At 37.9% G+C, this 15,648-nt stretch overlaps 1 protein-coding gene across 9 annotated transcripts in view; it reads left to right on the forward strand.

Moving 5' to 3' along the window:
• RASAL2 (RAS protein activator like 2) overlaps window positions 1-15,496 on the forward strand; it is a 320,395-nt gene extending 304,899 nt beyond the window's left edge. For 7 of the 9 annotated variants that reach the window (XM_074308456.1, XM_074308457.1, XM_074308454.1 and 4 more), the window contains 4 exons: window positions 525-659; window positions 2,463-2,665; window positions 3,604-3,691; window positions 9,255-15,496. In XM_074308456.1, coding sequence (XP_074164557.1) covers window positions 525-659; window positions 2,463-2,665; window positions 3,604-3,691; window positions 9,255-9,419 — 591 coding nt within the window. In that variant the 3' untranslated portion in view covers window positions 9,420-15,496. Of the gene's footprint in view, window positions 1-524; window positions 660-2,462; window positions 2,666-3,603; window positions 3,692-6,972; window positions 7,004-9,254 lie in introns of all 9 variants that reach the window. The other 2 variants (XM_074308462.1, XM_074308463.1) reach the window with 1 other exon arrangement.
• The last annotated feature ends 152 nt before the right edge of the window (window positions 15,497-15,648 follow it).

The following is a 15,648-nucleotide window of genomic DNA, read 5'->3' on the forward strand; positions in this document are numbered from 1 at the left end:
TTATGTCCTTTTCAGAAACAAAGAAGAAAATCTTCTGTTTGAAGAGCTAAAGGTAAAAAGGAGTAGAAGTAACTGGAGTGGAGGTAGGACAGATGGCAAGATGTTCAGGGTTAGGAGGATATGAGGAATGGCCTAGAGCCTGATAGGTATAGCTCTTTAAGTAAATTTGCATTTAATTCCTACTCAGTTAAACTGAATGTCAGGGAAACTTCCAAGATGAGCAAATTATCTCATTTAGGGAGGGAGGCTTATTGCTATTTGGGAGGATGAAGCAACAGCAAGGAGGGGGAGGCAGGATGTTTGGGGCTGATAGACATGAAACATGGTCTAAGACCAGCTAGATGTCCTTTGAGCAAGAGAATATTATTTAGAACCAGAATCATAGTAACACATTTAGCTGAGAGAAAAAAGTAGAGAGACTGATATTGATTGGAGCACAGTTACTTCTTTTAAGAAGAAATGCTAAATGATAAACACATCAGTTTATAATCTTTGGCAAATCCCCATGATTGTTTCTATTGCAGGTTCAGTCACCTGTAGACTCTGCCACAATGTCTCCAGTGGAGAGAACAGCAGCCTGGGTTCTAAATAATGGGCAGTATGAAGAAGATGAAGACGACACCGAGCAAAATCAAGATGATGTCAAACATGCAGAGAAGGTAGAGTCTAGCGTTCATCCTCCCAGACCCGAGTACCCCAAAGCAGCAGGGGCTAAGGGCTGAGCCAACGTCATAGATGTAATCTTGGCGTCAATTTGCATCTGCAGAAAAATGGCAATTTCACATCCAGAGGCTACACCTCTGACTTTGAACCACTGTCTCACAAATGGAGCACAACTGGGTCTGAAAGAAAGATGAGGAGAGTGTGAATGACTCCATGAAAAATAGCTCAGATCACATAGTATGGAGGGTGGTTCAGGAATATCACAAAGAAGCACAGACTCGCTGTGACCCAGAGAGCTGGGTCTTTGGATAGAAGTTAGAGCAAGCCACCCTCCTGTGCCAGCTTCTCTCCCAGTAAAGAGGTTACTTGTTTGTTGCACCCTCCCTTGCCCCATCTCCAGATGTTTCATATTGACTGATGATAAATTTATTCATGAAATAATTTGTAAATTTGTATGTTATTTTTAAACAAATTCTAAGGAGGCAATTTTCAGCCCAGTACGATAGTCTTCTCAACAATTAGAGCTCCTTGAAATTGGAATGGATCTTGTCCTGAACAGTGATGATCCCTGTCACTAGCAGTGTTTATGGAGAGTCATGCATTGACCGCTCCATGAGGGATATCATAAAAAAGATATCTCCCCGGAGGAGAGTTAGACTAGGTGCCTAGATCTCTTTTACCTGTTTTCAGATGAAATTCCATTATGTTGGGAGTTGCTCAGCTTTAATATCTGCTTATTGAAGCCCTTTCAATCTTACTACCTTTGACACTTATTTATACTTTGTTTATGCTATTCTGTTATCCATTTCCATTCACTTTATGTTAACTTTTAGTGTTTCTACAAGGCAATTCAATTTAGTTTACCAATTCAACGAACATTTATTAAGTGTCTGCTGTCTGCCAAGTATTGCATTAGTGGAAAGTAGGATGTGGTGGGGGATCTTTGAGGGATACAAAGACAAAAAGAAAACAAGGCAATATAGAAAATTAAGTACAAAATATATATTAGGATACAGAAGAAAGGTATGGGAGGGTATAGGTCTAATATGTTGTAAAAGTCAAATGAGATAATATAGAGCACTTTGCAAATGTTAAGGCATTATTTAAATGCTAGCTGTTAGTTTATTGTTGTTATGGGGGGAAGGGCAGTTCAGAGACTTATAATATAGATGATTAATATACAGATCTTTTTTTCCCCTTAGGGTTATCTGACTTTAACAAGTTTTCAGTAATTAGTTAGACAAGCTTTTATAAGGTTGGATAGTATCTTTGCTTTCACTTGAATATGGTACTAAAATTACAGGCAGTTTGCAGAAACTGGTCAGTTTAATTTGAAAAAGATGAGTAGAATAATGCTAGAAGATTATATGAGGACAGCTCGTAGTAGAGGGGATGAAGTACTTGACATGGACTCAGAAAAACTTTTACAAGCTGTGTGACTGAGCAAGTCATTTAACTTTTGCCTCAGTTTCCCCAATTGTAAAATGGGGACCAATAACAGCACCTACTTCCTAGGATTGTTGAGGATCAACTGAGATAATATTTTTAAAATAAGTAAATGAAAACCAAAGCAGAGTTCCTAGCATGACTGTGGGTGCTATGTTATACTCTTTTTCCTTCTCTTAAATATGCTATCAGGAGATGGGCAAGAATACTGCATAAAGTCTGGGATCAGCTTTAATAGGTCCACAGAATAGGGAATGTAACTGCAGGAACTGATTGTCTTTCTGGTCTCTCAAAAACAAATGTAACTCCACTTCATCTCTCCTCTCCAATGCAATTCCTCGTCTTCGCTGCAGTATGAGCAGGAAATCGCCAAGTTGAAAGAGCGCCTGAAAGTGTCGAGCCGGAGGCTGGAGGAGTACGAGAGGCGGCTCCTGGTGCAGGAACAGCAAATGCAGAAGCTGCTGATGGAGTACAAAGCCAGGCTGGAGGACAGCGAGGAACGTCTCCGCAGGCAGCAGGAAGAGAAGGAGAGCCAGATGAAGAGCATCATTAGCAGGTGAGGGAGGCCAGCGGCCCAAGGAGTCAGCTGTCAAGGCAAGGGAAAAGGCCTTTTCCCAAAGCCCCTTTAAAGGGGGTGTGCCTCCAGCCCTCAGCGCCTACCCCTTGACTCCTTCACTCAAGATCTTTCCAGGTGGGAAGCCTTATGCACCTCCCAAAAGCCAGAATGGTCTTTCTCGTTTTTAAAAATATATTTTATAAATATTTTTTAATTTTAAAATTTATTTAAATTTTTTGCTTAATATGCTTTCTTTAAAATGAAAAGAAACAAATCATAAAATGATTCCCTGAGAAGTAATAAAAGAAAGAGGCCTTGGAAGAGTCTGAATTCTATGGCTTTTGTAGTTAGCTTTCACTTGGGAGGAGAATCCTCTGAGCAAGAGAAGCCTTTCTACAGTCCAAACACTTTTGAATTGGACATGATCTTCCTGAAGCCACTTCTGTTGTCTTTATTTAGACACTCTGGCTGTGTCTGCAGAAAGGAGCAAGCAGTACTCCTTATTTTTTTTTTTTCTTTTCTTTTCTTTTTTTTTTTTTTTTTTTATTATAGCTTTTTATTTACAGGTTATATACAGGTTATATATTTACAGGTTATATTACAGGTTTTATTTACAGGTTACAGGTAATTTTTCAGCATTGACAATTGCAAAACCTTTTGTTACAACTTTTCCCCTCCTTCCCCTCCCCCCTCCCCCAGGTGGCAGGTTGACCAATACATGTTAAATACAATATATGTATACACGTCCATACAGTTATTTTGCTATACAAAAAAAAAATCAGACTTTGAAATAGTAGTACTCTTTATTTTAAAGGAAATGGGGGGATATTTTGAATAAGTACTATAGTCTCTCATTTTATACACACACACACACACACACACACACTATCTATTCTCTTCTTTGATTATTTGAATGCTTTCTTCCTGCAATACTTCAGGCTAATGGCTGTAGAAGAGGAGTTGAAGAAAGATCACGCTGAGATGCAGGCAGTTATTGATGCAAAGCAGAAAATAATTGATGCACAGGTAAGAGGACTTTGGATATGACTGAGGCATTTGTTTATAGTAACTTTTACTCCCTGTCCTTCTCCCCCATGCCAGTGCCAGGGCAAATGCTGAAAAAGCTCCCAACAGCATTCTCTTTCAACCCTAAAGGCACATCTGGCAGCTCCATGATCTGCATTATTTTTTCTCCTCTGTACTGAAGAGTAACCCATTAACAGACCCCAGTGCTAATGTACTTGGGGAAGTTACTCCAGAAACCTGTCCTCGTGCATGATGGGATGAACTTATGCAAGTAGTCAGATCCCCAAGGTGCCCCGCATGTGTCTGGCTTGCCACTTCTACTGACCATTGCTTGGCTGTGAAGTTCACAATCTTGTGAGTCACGTCCACTGTGCCATAAACTTTTGCCCATGGCAAATGCAGGATAGCTGGGGAAAACAAGTCAAACCAAAGGCCCTGCTCTGTGTTTCTGCTCCCCTAGCCTGCGTTTTGGGATCAGCTTGGCTCTCCTTCTTTGTTGGCCCTCCGCTTAAAGGACTTCTTGTGGTAACCCCAAAAGACATGAGGTGATGAGATTGCCCACTGGGTCCCTGCCCACTGCAGCCTGTTCCTGGGATGCTAATGGAACAGAGGCTGCCAAGAGCATCTCCTGTGCGTTATAGTACATCTGTACTCTGAGCAAAATTTGTGAGACAGGAAATACTTGTAACTTGCCACTTCCTTTTTTTTTTTTCCCAGTCCAAGGAATCGTTTCTCTAAAAAGGCAGGTGCAGCCTTGGTAATTGCTGCTCTGGCAGCTGGAGCCTGTTATCTCCCTGAGAACGCTTCAGTCAGCTTTTCATTTCTCACACTCCCTTACCCATGCTAGGACTAGATTAGACATCACATATGTCACTGTGAAATAAAAATATGAGCAAGGGATAGCCATACTCCAGATCTGCTGCCCCCTCCCCTGTGTAGCTCTCACCTTGTAGTGTCCTGGAAGAGTCCAGTGTTCTTCCATTTTCAGTATAAATCACACAGGGAAAGTATATCCGTTCTAGACCTCTCATTGAGTCACTCACTGAATCTGCCATGTGTGATTTCAAGCAAAGCCCGTTTTTCCCAAAGTAAGACATTCAAAGGATTGGAGAGTCAGGTTGAAAAGGTAATTTCTGAGTGGAATGCTTTGTAGCTGATATTCATCATGTGGCTTCTAGCTCTCCTGCTGACAGTGCCCACCAAAGCAGAGTCTGAGGAGAGTGGACAGTGTCTTGTCTTGTCATCAGAGCAGCTCCCCTAAACATTCTGAGCCCTGAACTCTGCAGTGAATGAGTGGTTAGAGTTCTCATAGCTTAGAAGAGAAGCTTGATACAGTTATTTATTTAAAGTCACTGTTTAACTTGCCAGATAACTTCCAACAACCAGCAAGAGCCCCCTTTGTCATCTCATTTTGGGACAGAGAGAGAAGCAGATCAGAGGCTTAAGGAAAGAAATCAGGATTAAGAAAACAAAATGTGGCCAGGAATGCAGCAAGATTGGAAGTGTGGGTTTGTCCAGCAGTCGCTGGGTCATGGAGAGAATTGTTTTCTGCTCTCAGCTGACTTTAAGGAAGCTGAAGATAGCTTCTCTGCATCCAATTTCTAGGCCTTAGTATGTGGTTATAGGTCAAGAGGGACAGGCAGAAAAGGTTAAAGGGAAAGAAATCTGAGTTAGAGATCTTGAAAAGCTCTGAAAATGGCCATTTACTGTCTGCCCTAAAATGATCAAAAGGGCATGGGAAAAAGTGCAGAAGGCTTTTGTCTCAAAATGCAGAAATGAATTGATCTTTTGTGTAGTACCTATACAAGATAATTGTTCTGAATCAAATTTTTAAGTGTTATATTAGTGGTTTTTAAAACTTCTTTTTTTTTTGCCAGGAGACATTTTAGTAATCTCAATTTTAACTTACAGCTTCCTCTTCCAAACCACCTGCCCCATCTGTTTCCTCTTGAGCCAGGACAAGGGGATGCTATTAATGCTGAGAGAACCGTGGTATAAACCTCATTCACTAAAATTAGTGAAATAAAATGGCACTGGTTCTTAAGACACCAATTAATTAAAATCTTAGTTTTGCTAAATATAAGTAAATTACTAATTCACAATAGGTCAAAATATAAACACTTTCAAACAATAAAATCTTAGAATCTGAATTGGAAGGGAATTAAGAAGCCACTATATGAAATCCCTGCCTAATATCTTAATTCCTAAAAGTATTAATTTTACAAGAAGACCAGCCTTTAAAAGATACTGTGCTAATAGCTCTTGCACTTCATTTTAACAACTGTTTTATGCCAAGGCCAAATGTTCTTATTGTAAATGCCATTACAAAGACAGCTTCTGTGAATACATAAGTATTTCCAAGTTGATGCTCTCTTCTTATGGAAAAGTTATAATTTTTTTTTAAGTTGGGACCATCCCATGGGGTTTTCTGTAAAGGTTCTTATGTACTGATACCTTCCTTAAATTAATTCCCTCAGACTCACACCATCAAGTGCATTCCAAAAGCTTTGCAAGAGTAAGTAAATTATCTCTTCTGGCATCAGTGTCAATGGTAGAATGTACACTCCTGGAAGTCAGGATACTTCCTTTTTGTCTTTGTCTCCCTAGTACTGTGCATGTCTACTAAGTACTTGATATTTCTGGAATTTAACAGACTCTTGTTAAATTGAAAAATTGTTTGGGAATGAAAATGTCCTGTGCAGGTGAGCAATACTGTGTAATATCTGACATTTACCTTGATGTCCCTCAGGCAAACATGTTCCCAGTAGTATAAAGAGAGCACCTACATAGGTAAGAGTCTTACTTAGGCTGGGGACACATCACTACCCCAAAACTCCATTGGGCAAATGTCTAGGAAACTAGCTGATATCCATGTTTGTCTTTTATCTCTTTTGCTAAGTCATCTTCCACCCACTCTGTGCTTAAATTGCCCTGAAGTCCTGTCAAAAAGGCTTGGGTTCAGATCCTAAATTCAGTCTCCCTTTCCACAAATCAGTCAGTTTTACAAGACCTGTAGTACTAGTTCTGTCAGTACTTGTTTCTGAAGCAGCATGAGGAGGAGCTTTGTAACTACGCAGTGGAGGGTCCAGTTGTCCCTGACAAAATGAGGGACTCTGGAGAGGAGAGCCATGGGCCACTGCTCCCATGCTTGGGGAGAATACACTTGCACACCTGACCCCCGGAGGCTTAATGAGACCCAGGCATTCCCCACACTCATAAGCGAGAACATAAAAGCTGCTTAATCATATCTCAAGTGACATCTCCACTGTGTTAAATTACAGGTCATAAATGGGAATAAGATTATTCAGACAGGCAAGTAAATCAGCCCGGTCCTTTCTTTAGCTGATCAGCACCTAGTCTTGGCCCTGGCCACTGGCCTCCTACGCATTCCAGCTCCTGGCACTTCCCACACTTGAATTCCTATGGGTCAGGAATGAGTTGATTGTGTTTCCCTTGAATCTAAACAGAGTTGAGAGTGTCAGAGCATCCTTAACCTTCTCAACTTGGCTTTCAAAAATTCTATTTTGATTTTGGCAGTGGATTCTTCTCACTCAGAGATATTCAGTTCTTGGATAAAGGAGTTGGGGTAGACTGCGCAGTTTGCCCCTGCTTCCACATAAATTATGTTCACTTTTTTTTAACTCAAGATCTCAGTTTTTGCTACATCTTAATTTTTGTTTCATGGGTTGACAGGCTCCAACCTGTACCATGGAGTTTCCTCATCAGTGAGATCAAAGATCCATACAGATATTTTATTTTTGAGAATGAAAATTATGGAATTCAGGACTATGGACCTCAAAGTTAAGGAGAAAAGATTGACTTTACCTTTAAAGTAATTTAAACAATATTCTTTTGGTACTTTATATTTCCTGGCTGTGAGAAGAGTATTTTCACACTTTAATGACCCTTTATTTCCGAGGGCCACTGTGGCCATTTCATTCACAGCTTAACCTCAGTGGTAACAGCAACAAATCACCTCCTTCGTAAAAAATTTTTCTCCACCCAGATTACTTTAGCCTTGTAAATTATCACTCATATACTGCTACAGAACAAATTATAACTCATGATAGGGTAGTGATTCCAATTTAATTTTTTTATTTTTACTGTCTTAGTTCTATGGGGAAGAAAGGCTGGAAGAAAGTTCACACAATAGTGTGAACTAGCAGATTTTCTCTCCCCTCTCCTTATGTATTAACAGGCCAAGTAATCCTATATAAGAAAGTAATATTCCCCACAATGTCTAGCTTTACCAGACAGCTCTCCACAAGAATATGAGTCTTTCCCTAAGTCTTCACTATGTAACCAGTCTGGTAGCTCTCCATAACATGTGCCATAGATATAGGCAGTTTTGAATGGTCTCTACTTTCAGTACTGTGTTAGTAATGAAGTCTTTCTGCGTATCCTCATTGTGACTTAAACTTTACCTTACAGGCAAAAAGTATTCTCTGACACCCTGAAACCTTAATTTTTCATATAGACCAGGAGAACAGTTAGGACTTTTTTTCCCCTGAAAATTTTCTTTTGTTAGGAAAAAAATCTATGGATCTAAACTAGCTCCATTTTCCTAATGTCTACAGTGTCTTTGTAGTGCTGATTTGAGGAAGGGCATGGCAGCTTAAAAACATTTGGTTTAATGACCCTACTTTGAGCTGCCCTTTTATTTTTATTTTTATTTTTTTATCTTCATGCATTTAGCCCTCTCAAAAACAACTAAATAAAAAACAAATAATGCTAAAAGAAAGCTTTCCCAAAGAACAAAAAACAAAATGAAAACTTACAATTGGATAGCTTTCCTGTAACTCTGAGCTGGAATGGGTCTAGGAGCCTTGTGTTATCTGTTTGTTTTCATGTGTTATATCCATGGCATCCACCTTTAAGTCACACCTTCCTCCCCAACTTCAAGTAACTCCTAGTCTGAGCTTTCGGCTGCTTCTCTCTGTTGCTGTCGCATCTTCACTTTGCTAGTGATTTCAGGCTGCCGCCATTTTCTGTTTTAATTTGGAGCATAACATGGGTTCTTTTCAAATGTGAATAGTATGTTGTCTATAAGATCAAAAACCCATAGGCCACTTGTATCTTTTCTTTGTAAGATGAAACATCTGGTGCTTCTTTCTTTGCCACCATTTTCCATTTTCCAACCTTGACCCAAAGCATGCTATTCAAGAATACAGTTTACTATATAAATACCTATTAAAGGAGACTTCATTATGTGAGCTTTAAAGGGGGTATGAAACCCCACTTTCTGACTTAACATCTACATTGTTGCCAAGAGTTCATTCAGATTGTGTCATACTTGGGGTGGAAAAAGAAGTGGGGCAAAAGGTGATAAATCAAGACTCAGCAGACTTAAGGAGAAAAAAGACTTAAAATAATATGAAACAAAGAGGCAGAGATGTTCCATTTTACTGGGAAACATTAAGATGGCTGACTCTCATAGAAACCACCAGAATTGTTGATGATGGCTTTAATCTGTTCGTAGTAAAGAAAAGCTATTTTTAAAGCAAAAAAAACTTATAGCAAGCAAATTTCACTAAAACCACATATGTGTATGTATTTGTTGCAGGAAAAGCGGATCGTGTCCCTGGATTCAGCCAATACACGGCTGATGAGTGCCCTAACCCAGGTGAAGGAACGCTACAGCATGCAGGTCCGCAATGGCATCTCTCCCACCAACCCCACCAAGCTTTCCATCACGGAGAATGGTGAATTCAAAAACAGCAGCTGCTAACCAGCCCTCCTGAAGAGACAGTGGAGAATGAAAAAAAATTTGTATTGGAAAATACAACCCATCCCCTTATCCCCAGCCCTTCATCCTGCCCTCCAGGTTTACAGAATGCTGCTAAATTGGAATGGCAACATAAAGGAACTATTGAGTGGTGAAAGAAACCATCTCCTTCAGGGCATAAGACTAAGACTATAGAGTTAATGCTCTTTTCCCGTATTTCTTTGTACATAAGGAATTCAATTCTGGGCCATGTACAGAAAATGCCATTGTAATATACCCAAAGGAAGTTAATAATGTAGATTACCTTTTTAATTATTGCTATTTTTATTATTGTTGTTTTTCTCTTGTTAAAAGCACTGCAGTTGGTAGAGAAGGAAAAATAGGAACTATATCTGAGTGAGGAAATGAGTTTATGGGTTTAATAGAAAGAAATTATTTCTGACTGATATAAGCCCTTGAAGTGCAACAGCAGATTGGCAGAATTAACTTTTCAAAGGATTATTCTGCTGGTTTGAAAACCATTTTTGATCCCTTGATCTCTCTATAAACAAAAAAACACAGCAAGATCCAATCAAAAGAATTCTATACCATTGGTCAGCTAAGATTGGATCTGATCAAAGAGCCTTTGGCATCCACTTTTGCAAGGACAGAGGCCAAAAGTTACTGTAGCATCATTGGACTTTGGGGATAATGTCTAGATTCCTGTTAGTTAATGTATTTCCTTCTCTCTATGACAGATTTTCTCTTTCATAGACAAAAGAAAATATCCAGTTTTAAATAGGGGATTTTTTTTACCCCAGTTGTAATAAAGGGTATTTTTTTCCTTTTTAGAGTTTACAGAACTGTAAATATTTGTCTCTAAATGCCATCCTGCATCTTTGTACACTTCAATGTCCTCTCCTCACCCATAATGGGAGCAATCATACCAAAAAGGATTTATTCTCCGTTATCAAAAGTCATCCAAATCTCTTATCCACATTCCATCTGGAAAAAAACAAGCAGATTTATTGTTTCTGCCCTCCTTCCTCTTCCCCCAAAAAGGGCTAACTAAACATCATTAAGACCCTATATAATTTCTGGTTTTCAGATATATCATAAATGTTTTTCTACTTTTAAAAATCACTATGTTCATTTAGATTTAGCTTCTTATCTATCTATCGAAGTGACAAATTGGTTTTATCCAGATTACTTCGTCTTCCTCATGTTGCCCCCAATCAAATTTGGAACTGAGTCCAAATCAGAATTCCCACACTTGGAAAAATGAAGTCTGCTCTTCTCCCAAAAGGAAACTGAATCAGGAGGTGGGGGTGATAAGCTGTTTGTACACAGAAGCCTTCATCTTCAGAGGAGTAGTTAAATCTCATAATAACAGGGTTTGCTATGGATACCCAGTTTCAACATTTTTTAGCCATGGCTTTCCTACAGGAAATAGTCTGTTACAATCACATAAACTACTTATTTCCTTTGTTCAGGAGGTATTAAAAGTTATCTTGGGTGAATCTTTAATTAACAAAAGTACAGAATTTTACACATTAAACAGTTATCATACATATATAGTTGCACAAGTATACATATAACTATGCACAAATAGGAAACAGTCAAACCTTCTATACCGTCAATACAGTAAGGTCAAAGTGTCTTTGCTATCTTTAGCCAGGTCTTAGCAGTAATTTTGGTTGTGGGAGAGAAGTGTCTAATATGAGTAACAATAATGTTTGATTCAAAATATAATTTTTTTTTTTAAATAACAAACCTAAAGGACCAACCACGTGCCTGAAGTAAGCATCCATGGATGGTGGTAGTAGCTTTTTCTTCAGCATCAGAATAAACAAGGGGAGAAAAGGAAGTCATTTATGATACAACCTTGGTTGATAGAGCAGCCTAGTCATAGTTACCTCCCAACCCCACGTTCTTTTTCTCTTCAGGTTTGTTCTCTATCAGGTCTGTATTTTGTAACCCTCTGAACTTATATCTGTGCTTCTGAGTGATCTCCCCCCCCTTCCTTATACTCCCTTCACCAACTCCTAATGCCATAGAACAGATCTAAAGTAGGAGCTTCTCTCTATATTGGCTTGCCCACAACCCCCATAATTTAAGAGTCTGGGAAATCCATGTATTCCCAGATGTTACTTCATCTCCTATTGTACACATGCCCCCTTAGAATGTATTTCTTGTGTCTTTCTCCTTCATATTGAAAGTACTGACCTGATTCTGGTAGTTTTGTTTGACAAGCTTCAAAAGTACTGCTTTTTAAAAAATACCCAATTTTTTGTGAATTCCAAATACCAATACCTTATCCTCCTTACATAGCTGTTCTCATCTCTAGCAAAATTAATTCTCTGCGCAGCTGTATACCATAGAAAACTTGGTAAATGGATTGTCTGTTTTAATGGTTTTAAGTATGTTCTGTGGATGATCTCTAGAATTGAGATTCAAAAACTAGTGTGTCCGACTACAGATGATGTCTTGAAGGCTTGTAAGTTTACCTATAGTGGAATTAAGTTTTTGGGTGAGTGCTGTTTATTTAAGATGATGGATCAGACTGGATGGCAAGTGTTAGCTTTATGTTATTCCACTGAAGGTTTTGATGTCATCAAATCCTGTGATTAAATATCTAAACCTCATGGGAATATATTAGCCCTTTGCTTAATAAACACTTAGTATGTGGAAGGAGAAAAGGAGAGAGACAGTACAGATGTTTTGGGGTCCAAGTTAGCAGGATTATAAGTAAATTAAATAGCTATTGTTTTCAAAGATGTTGACAATATTATATTTAAATTTAGTTTTATCCATTTAAAAATTTAGATTATTTAAATAAATTTAAATTATTTAAATTATCCATTTATAGTCTTTTCAGCCAAATCTTTTATTCTGAATATTTCTATCAAGTATATTACCCATTCAACATTTGATCAGTAGGCTCAAAAGAAAAGAGCTACAGGAAGGTAACAGTATCTGCTCTTTTGATTGTTATTTAATATTTATGAGTTTTCCATTTCCAACTCTGTTAGATAATATGATAGAGAACATCAACATAAAGGTAAATGGCCTTGCTTCAGTGCATTTATGAGCCCAAATAGGATCCATACAACAACCTTTTTTCCTTCTACAAGGGAGACTTTTGTGGTGAAGCTAATTGGTAAGTTTCGTTGAATGTCATGCTCCTTGTTCCTCTTGACTTACCTGTTGTTGGGTATAAAATAGTCTTTGAATAGGATGTGGAATTCTGCAAAGTGCCTATGTAGGTGATCCCAGGTTATGGGCAGTAGTAAAGACAGTTGAATGCATGTTGCTATGATTCAGGAAAAGAGCCTCATGTTTCATATTCTTATCACTGGTCTCCAAATGAGTGAAAATTCCATCAACTCATAATGTTCCGTGAGTCTCAGCAATAAAAATTGTGAGGGGAAAAAGATTTGTCTAGGGGCCAGTTTCTTGCAGCAAGTTAAATGTAGCATAGTGTTTTTTTTCTGTAGCATTAGGTCTGTTTGCTTAGGTACTGTAGGCAGTCCAGATCAACTTTCTGTGGAGCTTTTTATTCCTTTTTACTGATAGTGGATTGTCCTTCCTCTCTTGAAAGGAAAAAGTAAAATTTCATCTCTTGGATTGCTGTCTAAAGCTATGAAGAATTAATTATAAGCTCTTGAATACAATCTTAACTCTAGAAGTAAAGGTTTTCAGATTTGTGACTGCCTCTCTCTAGTCTTGTCATTAAATCCCACTGCCTTTGTCACTCTGTCATTTCCTTGAGCTTGATCAGAGATTCAGGAAGCTGCTGCAGGGGAAGATCAGCATTATTTGACTCAATTTCCATTCCAATCTACATTAAGATTATCTTCTGGCCTTGGTTCTTTAGAGGCCAATCCTTCTATCAATTTAGGGAATTAGATCATTCTAAGAGCCCACTATCAGAGCGTCAAGCATATATCAGAATAGACCTAGAGACACACCAGTATGAACCTGAACCCTCTCACTAGCTCAGACCTTCTGTCCCAGAACCCATGCCACAGGCTAAGGAATTCTTATTCTCTGCACTTTCGGAAGTACTTTGTGTGGGCATAGTTTTTGAAGAGTATGTATGGACAGCAACTTGCCACAATTATAAGAAATTTCTCTCCAATGCCTTCCCATTTTATCATCCCTCTCTCCATACACTCACACACTGAGAACCAATCATTTAATTTTCAGAATGCCATTTTTAGAACAATGACAAGTATCTATTTTAATGATTCTTTTTTTTTTAATTTAGAGTTTTGAAATTTCAAATAGAGGTTCATTTGTTATTTTGAATTATTGTCCTTTGTTGCTAAAAGCATTCTCCTATTGTTAGTACCCAGCTGAGAATGCTGCACTCTTGATTTTAGGAAGGACCAAAGCAATGAAATTTACATGAGATGAAATAAATATCTCATGAAGAGAGAAAGAGCCAGAGAAGGATGTATGATCTAAATGCAGACTCATCCATATCAGCCTTCTCTACAATCCAAAGAACTCACAGTTTTAAAGAAGGCTAAAAGGGTTTAGATTTCCCCACCATCTATAAAATGTCTTGCTAGTAGTATGACATGATGATTTCGACAAAGAACAAACACAGTTTTCTAAGACCTTTCTCCATTTTTGGAATATCTACTTCATTCTGTAAAAATAATGATTATCACTGTTGAGTCACATTGTCCTAACGTCATTTCATCATTATATGCCTCCCTCCTAAAAATGGCAAATGACATATACATACATGCCCCATTTACCCCGTCTTATCTTTAGAAATAAAGCTTTTCAGATTGCCTCTACCTCTCTCCTATAATGCCCGTTTCTCTTTCAATGTGAGAATATCACAAGATCTCTTGAAAGAATAAGAGGATGATACCATGGGAGATCTTCCTTCAGGGCAGAAAATCAGCCTGGGCCAGATCTGAAGAAGCCTACCTAACTAGTTACTTCCTTGCTATTGGGCCAAGTTAATTTAGAAATGGTCAGTGAACCATCCCAACAAAGGTTATACATTGTCATGTAGTAGGCAAACCAAAGACAAAAGGGGACGTGTTTAAAAGCTCTTGTTGATGTTCTAGGACCCAGCTCCTTACACTATTCTTAAACTTCTTAATGGGTTTAAGACTCTGTTATGGAATCTTACAACTGAATGTGGGAGTTGCAAAATTAACTGATTCATTATTGGCATATGTTTGATTTGTACACCTATTTTATATACCTGTATACTTAGGCCGCATTTCTAGGGTGAAAAGGGGGTGTGAGTGGAAAAAGTTTAAGAAGCCCTGTTCTAGGACCTACTTTAATCCCATCCTCGTTTTGTTTTTCCCACTTCAGCTTACCCATTTGCCTCTTGGAAATAGATTTAGAACTTCAGGTTATTTTGTCAAGTAGTGGGAGGATATGGTCATTAAAATCTAGGCTTGTCAAGGTTACCATAATGTTTATATATTTGTAAGATCAGAAAAGAGAATGTTTATATGTGTAAATCAAATCTTTTTTTGTCATTTCTAAATTCCCAAGGGGGAAATTCTCAAATCATCTCTTCCTTAACAGGTTGAATACAAGTTACTCATTTGATAGCCACTCTTTGCAAATAAGTTAAAACTAATAATGAAGGTGACATTTTTGACTGGTGCTTAGATATTTCCTCTTATTTTAACTAGCTCTCAGAAACAACAGCACATCAACCTGTGTCACTCCCATGAGGAAATTACCTTTTAAAAATAGATTTTTTTTTTTCATCTCCAGGGCCTTAATAAGCATGTGTTACTACACAGGGCTATTTTACAATGATCAAGTTAAATAATTTATTTTTTATTTCATGAAAGAGAAATACACCTTAAAAAAAAAAACAAAACCCAAGATTTTATTTTATTTTTAAAGCCATATTTTTGTGCTAGTAGCACATGGATTGTTCCATATGTGAGATCCATATCTGCATTTCATTACCTGGGTTTATTCTAAAGAAGATTTATTTTTGTTCTGTGAATAATTTTTGACGGTTCTTGTACATGTACAGATATAGATACATTTGAGGTCTTTTATTGATATTCCTACAAAGAATACAAATAAACTTTAACTTTAAACATTTGAGAGTAATTTTTTTTTTAATCCTATAACATCTCTTATTTTCCAGTGCTGAATTTTGCAGACTTTGAAGGTTAAAACTGGAATGAGAAAAAATATATAGGAAAATGGTTCTGAAGATAATGTCAATAGTAAGAATAATTTAAATGATACT

Source organism: Sminthopsis crassicaudata, chromosome 4, assembly GCF_048593235.1.
Source record: "Sminthopsis crassicaudata isolate SCR6 chromosome 4, ASM4859323v1, whole genome shotgun sequence".
NCBI lineage: Eukaryota > Metazoa > Chordata > Mammalia > Dasyuromorphia > Dasyuridae > Sminthopsis > Sminthopsis crassicaudata.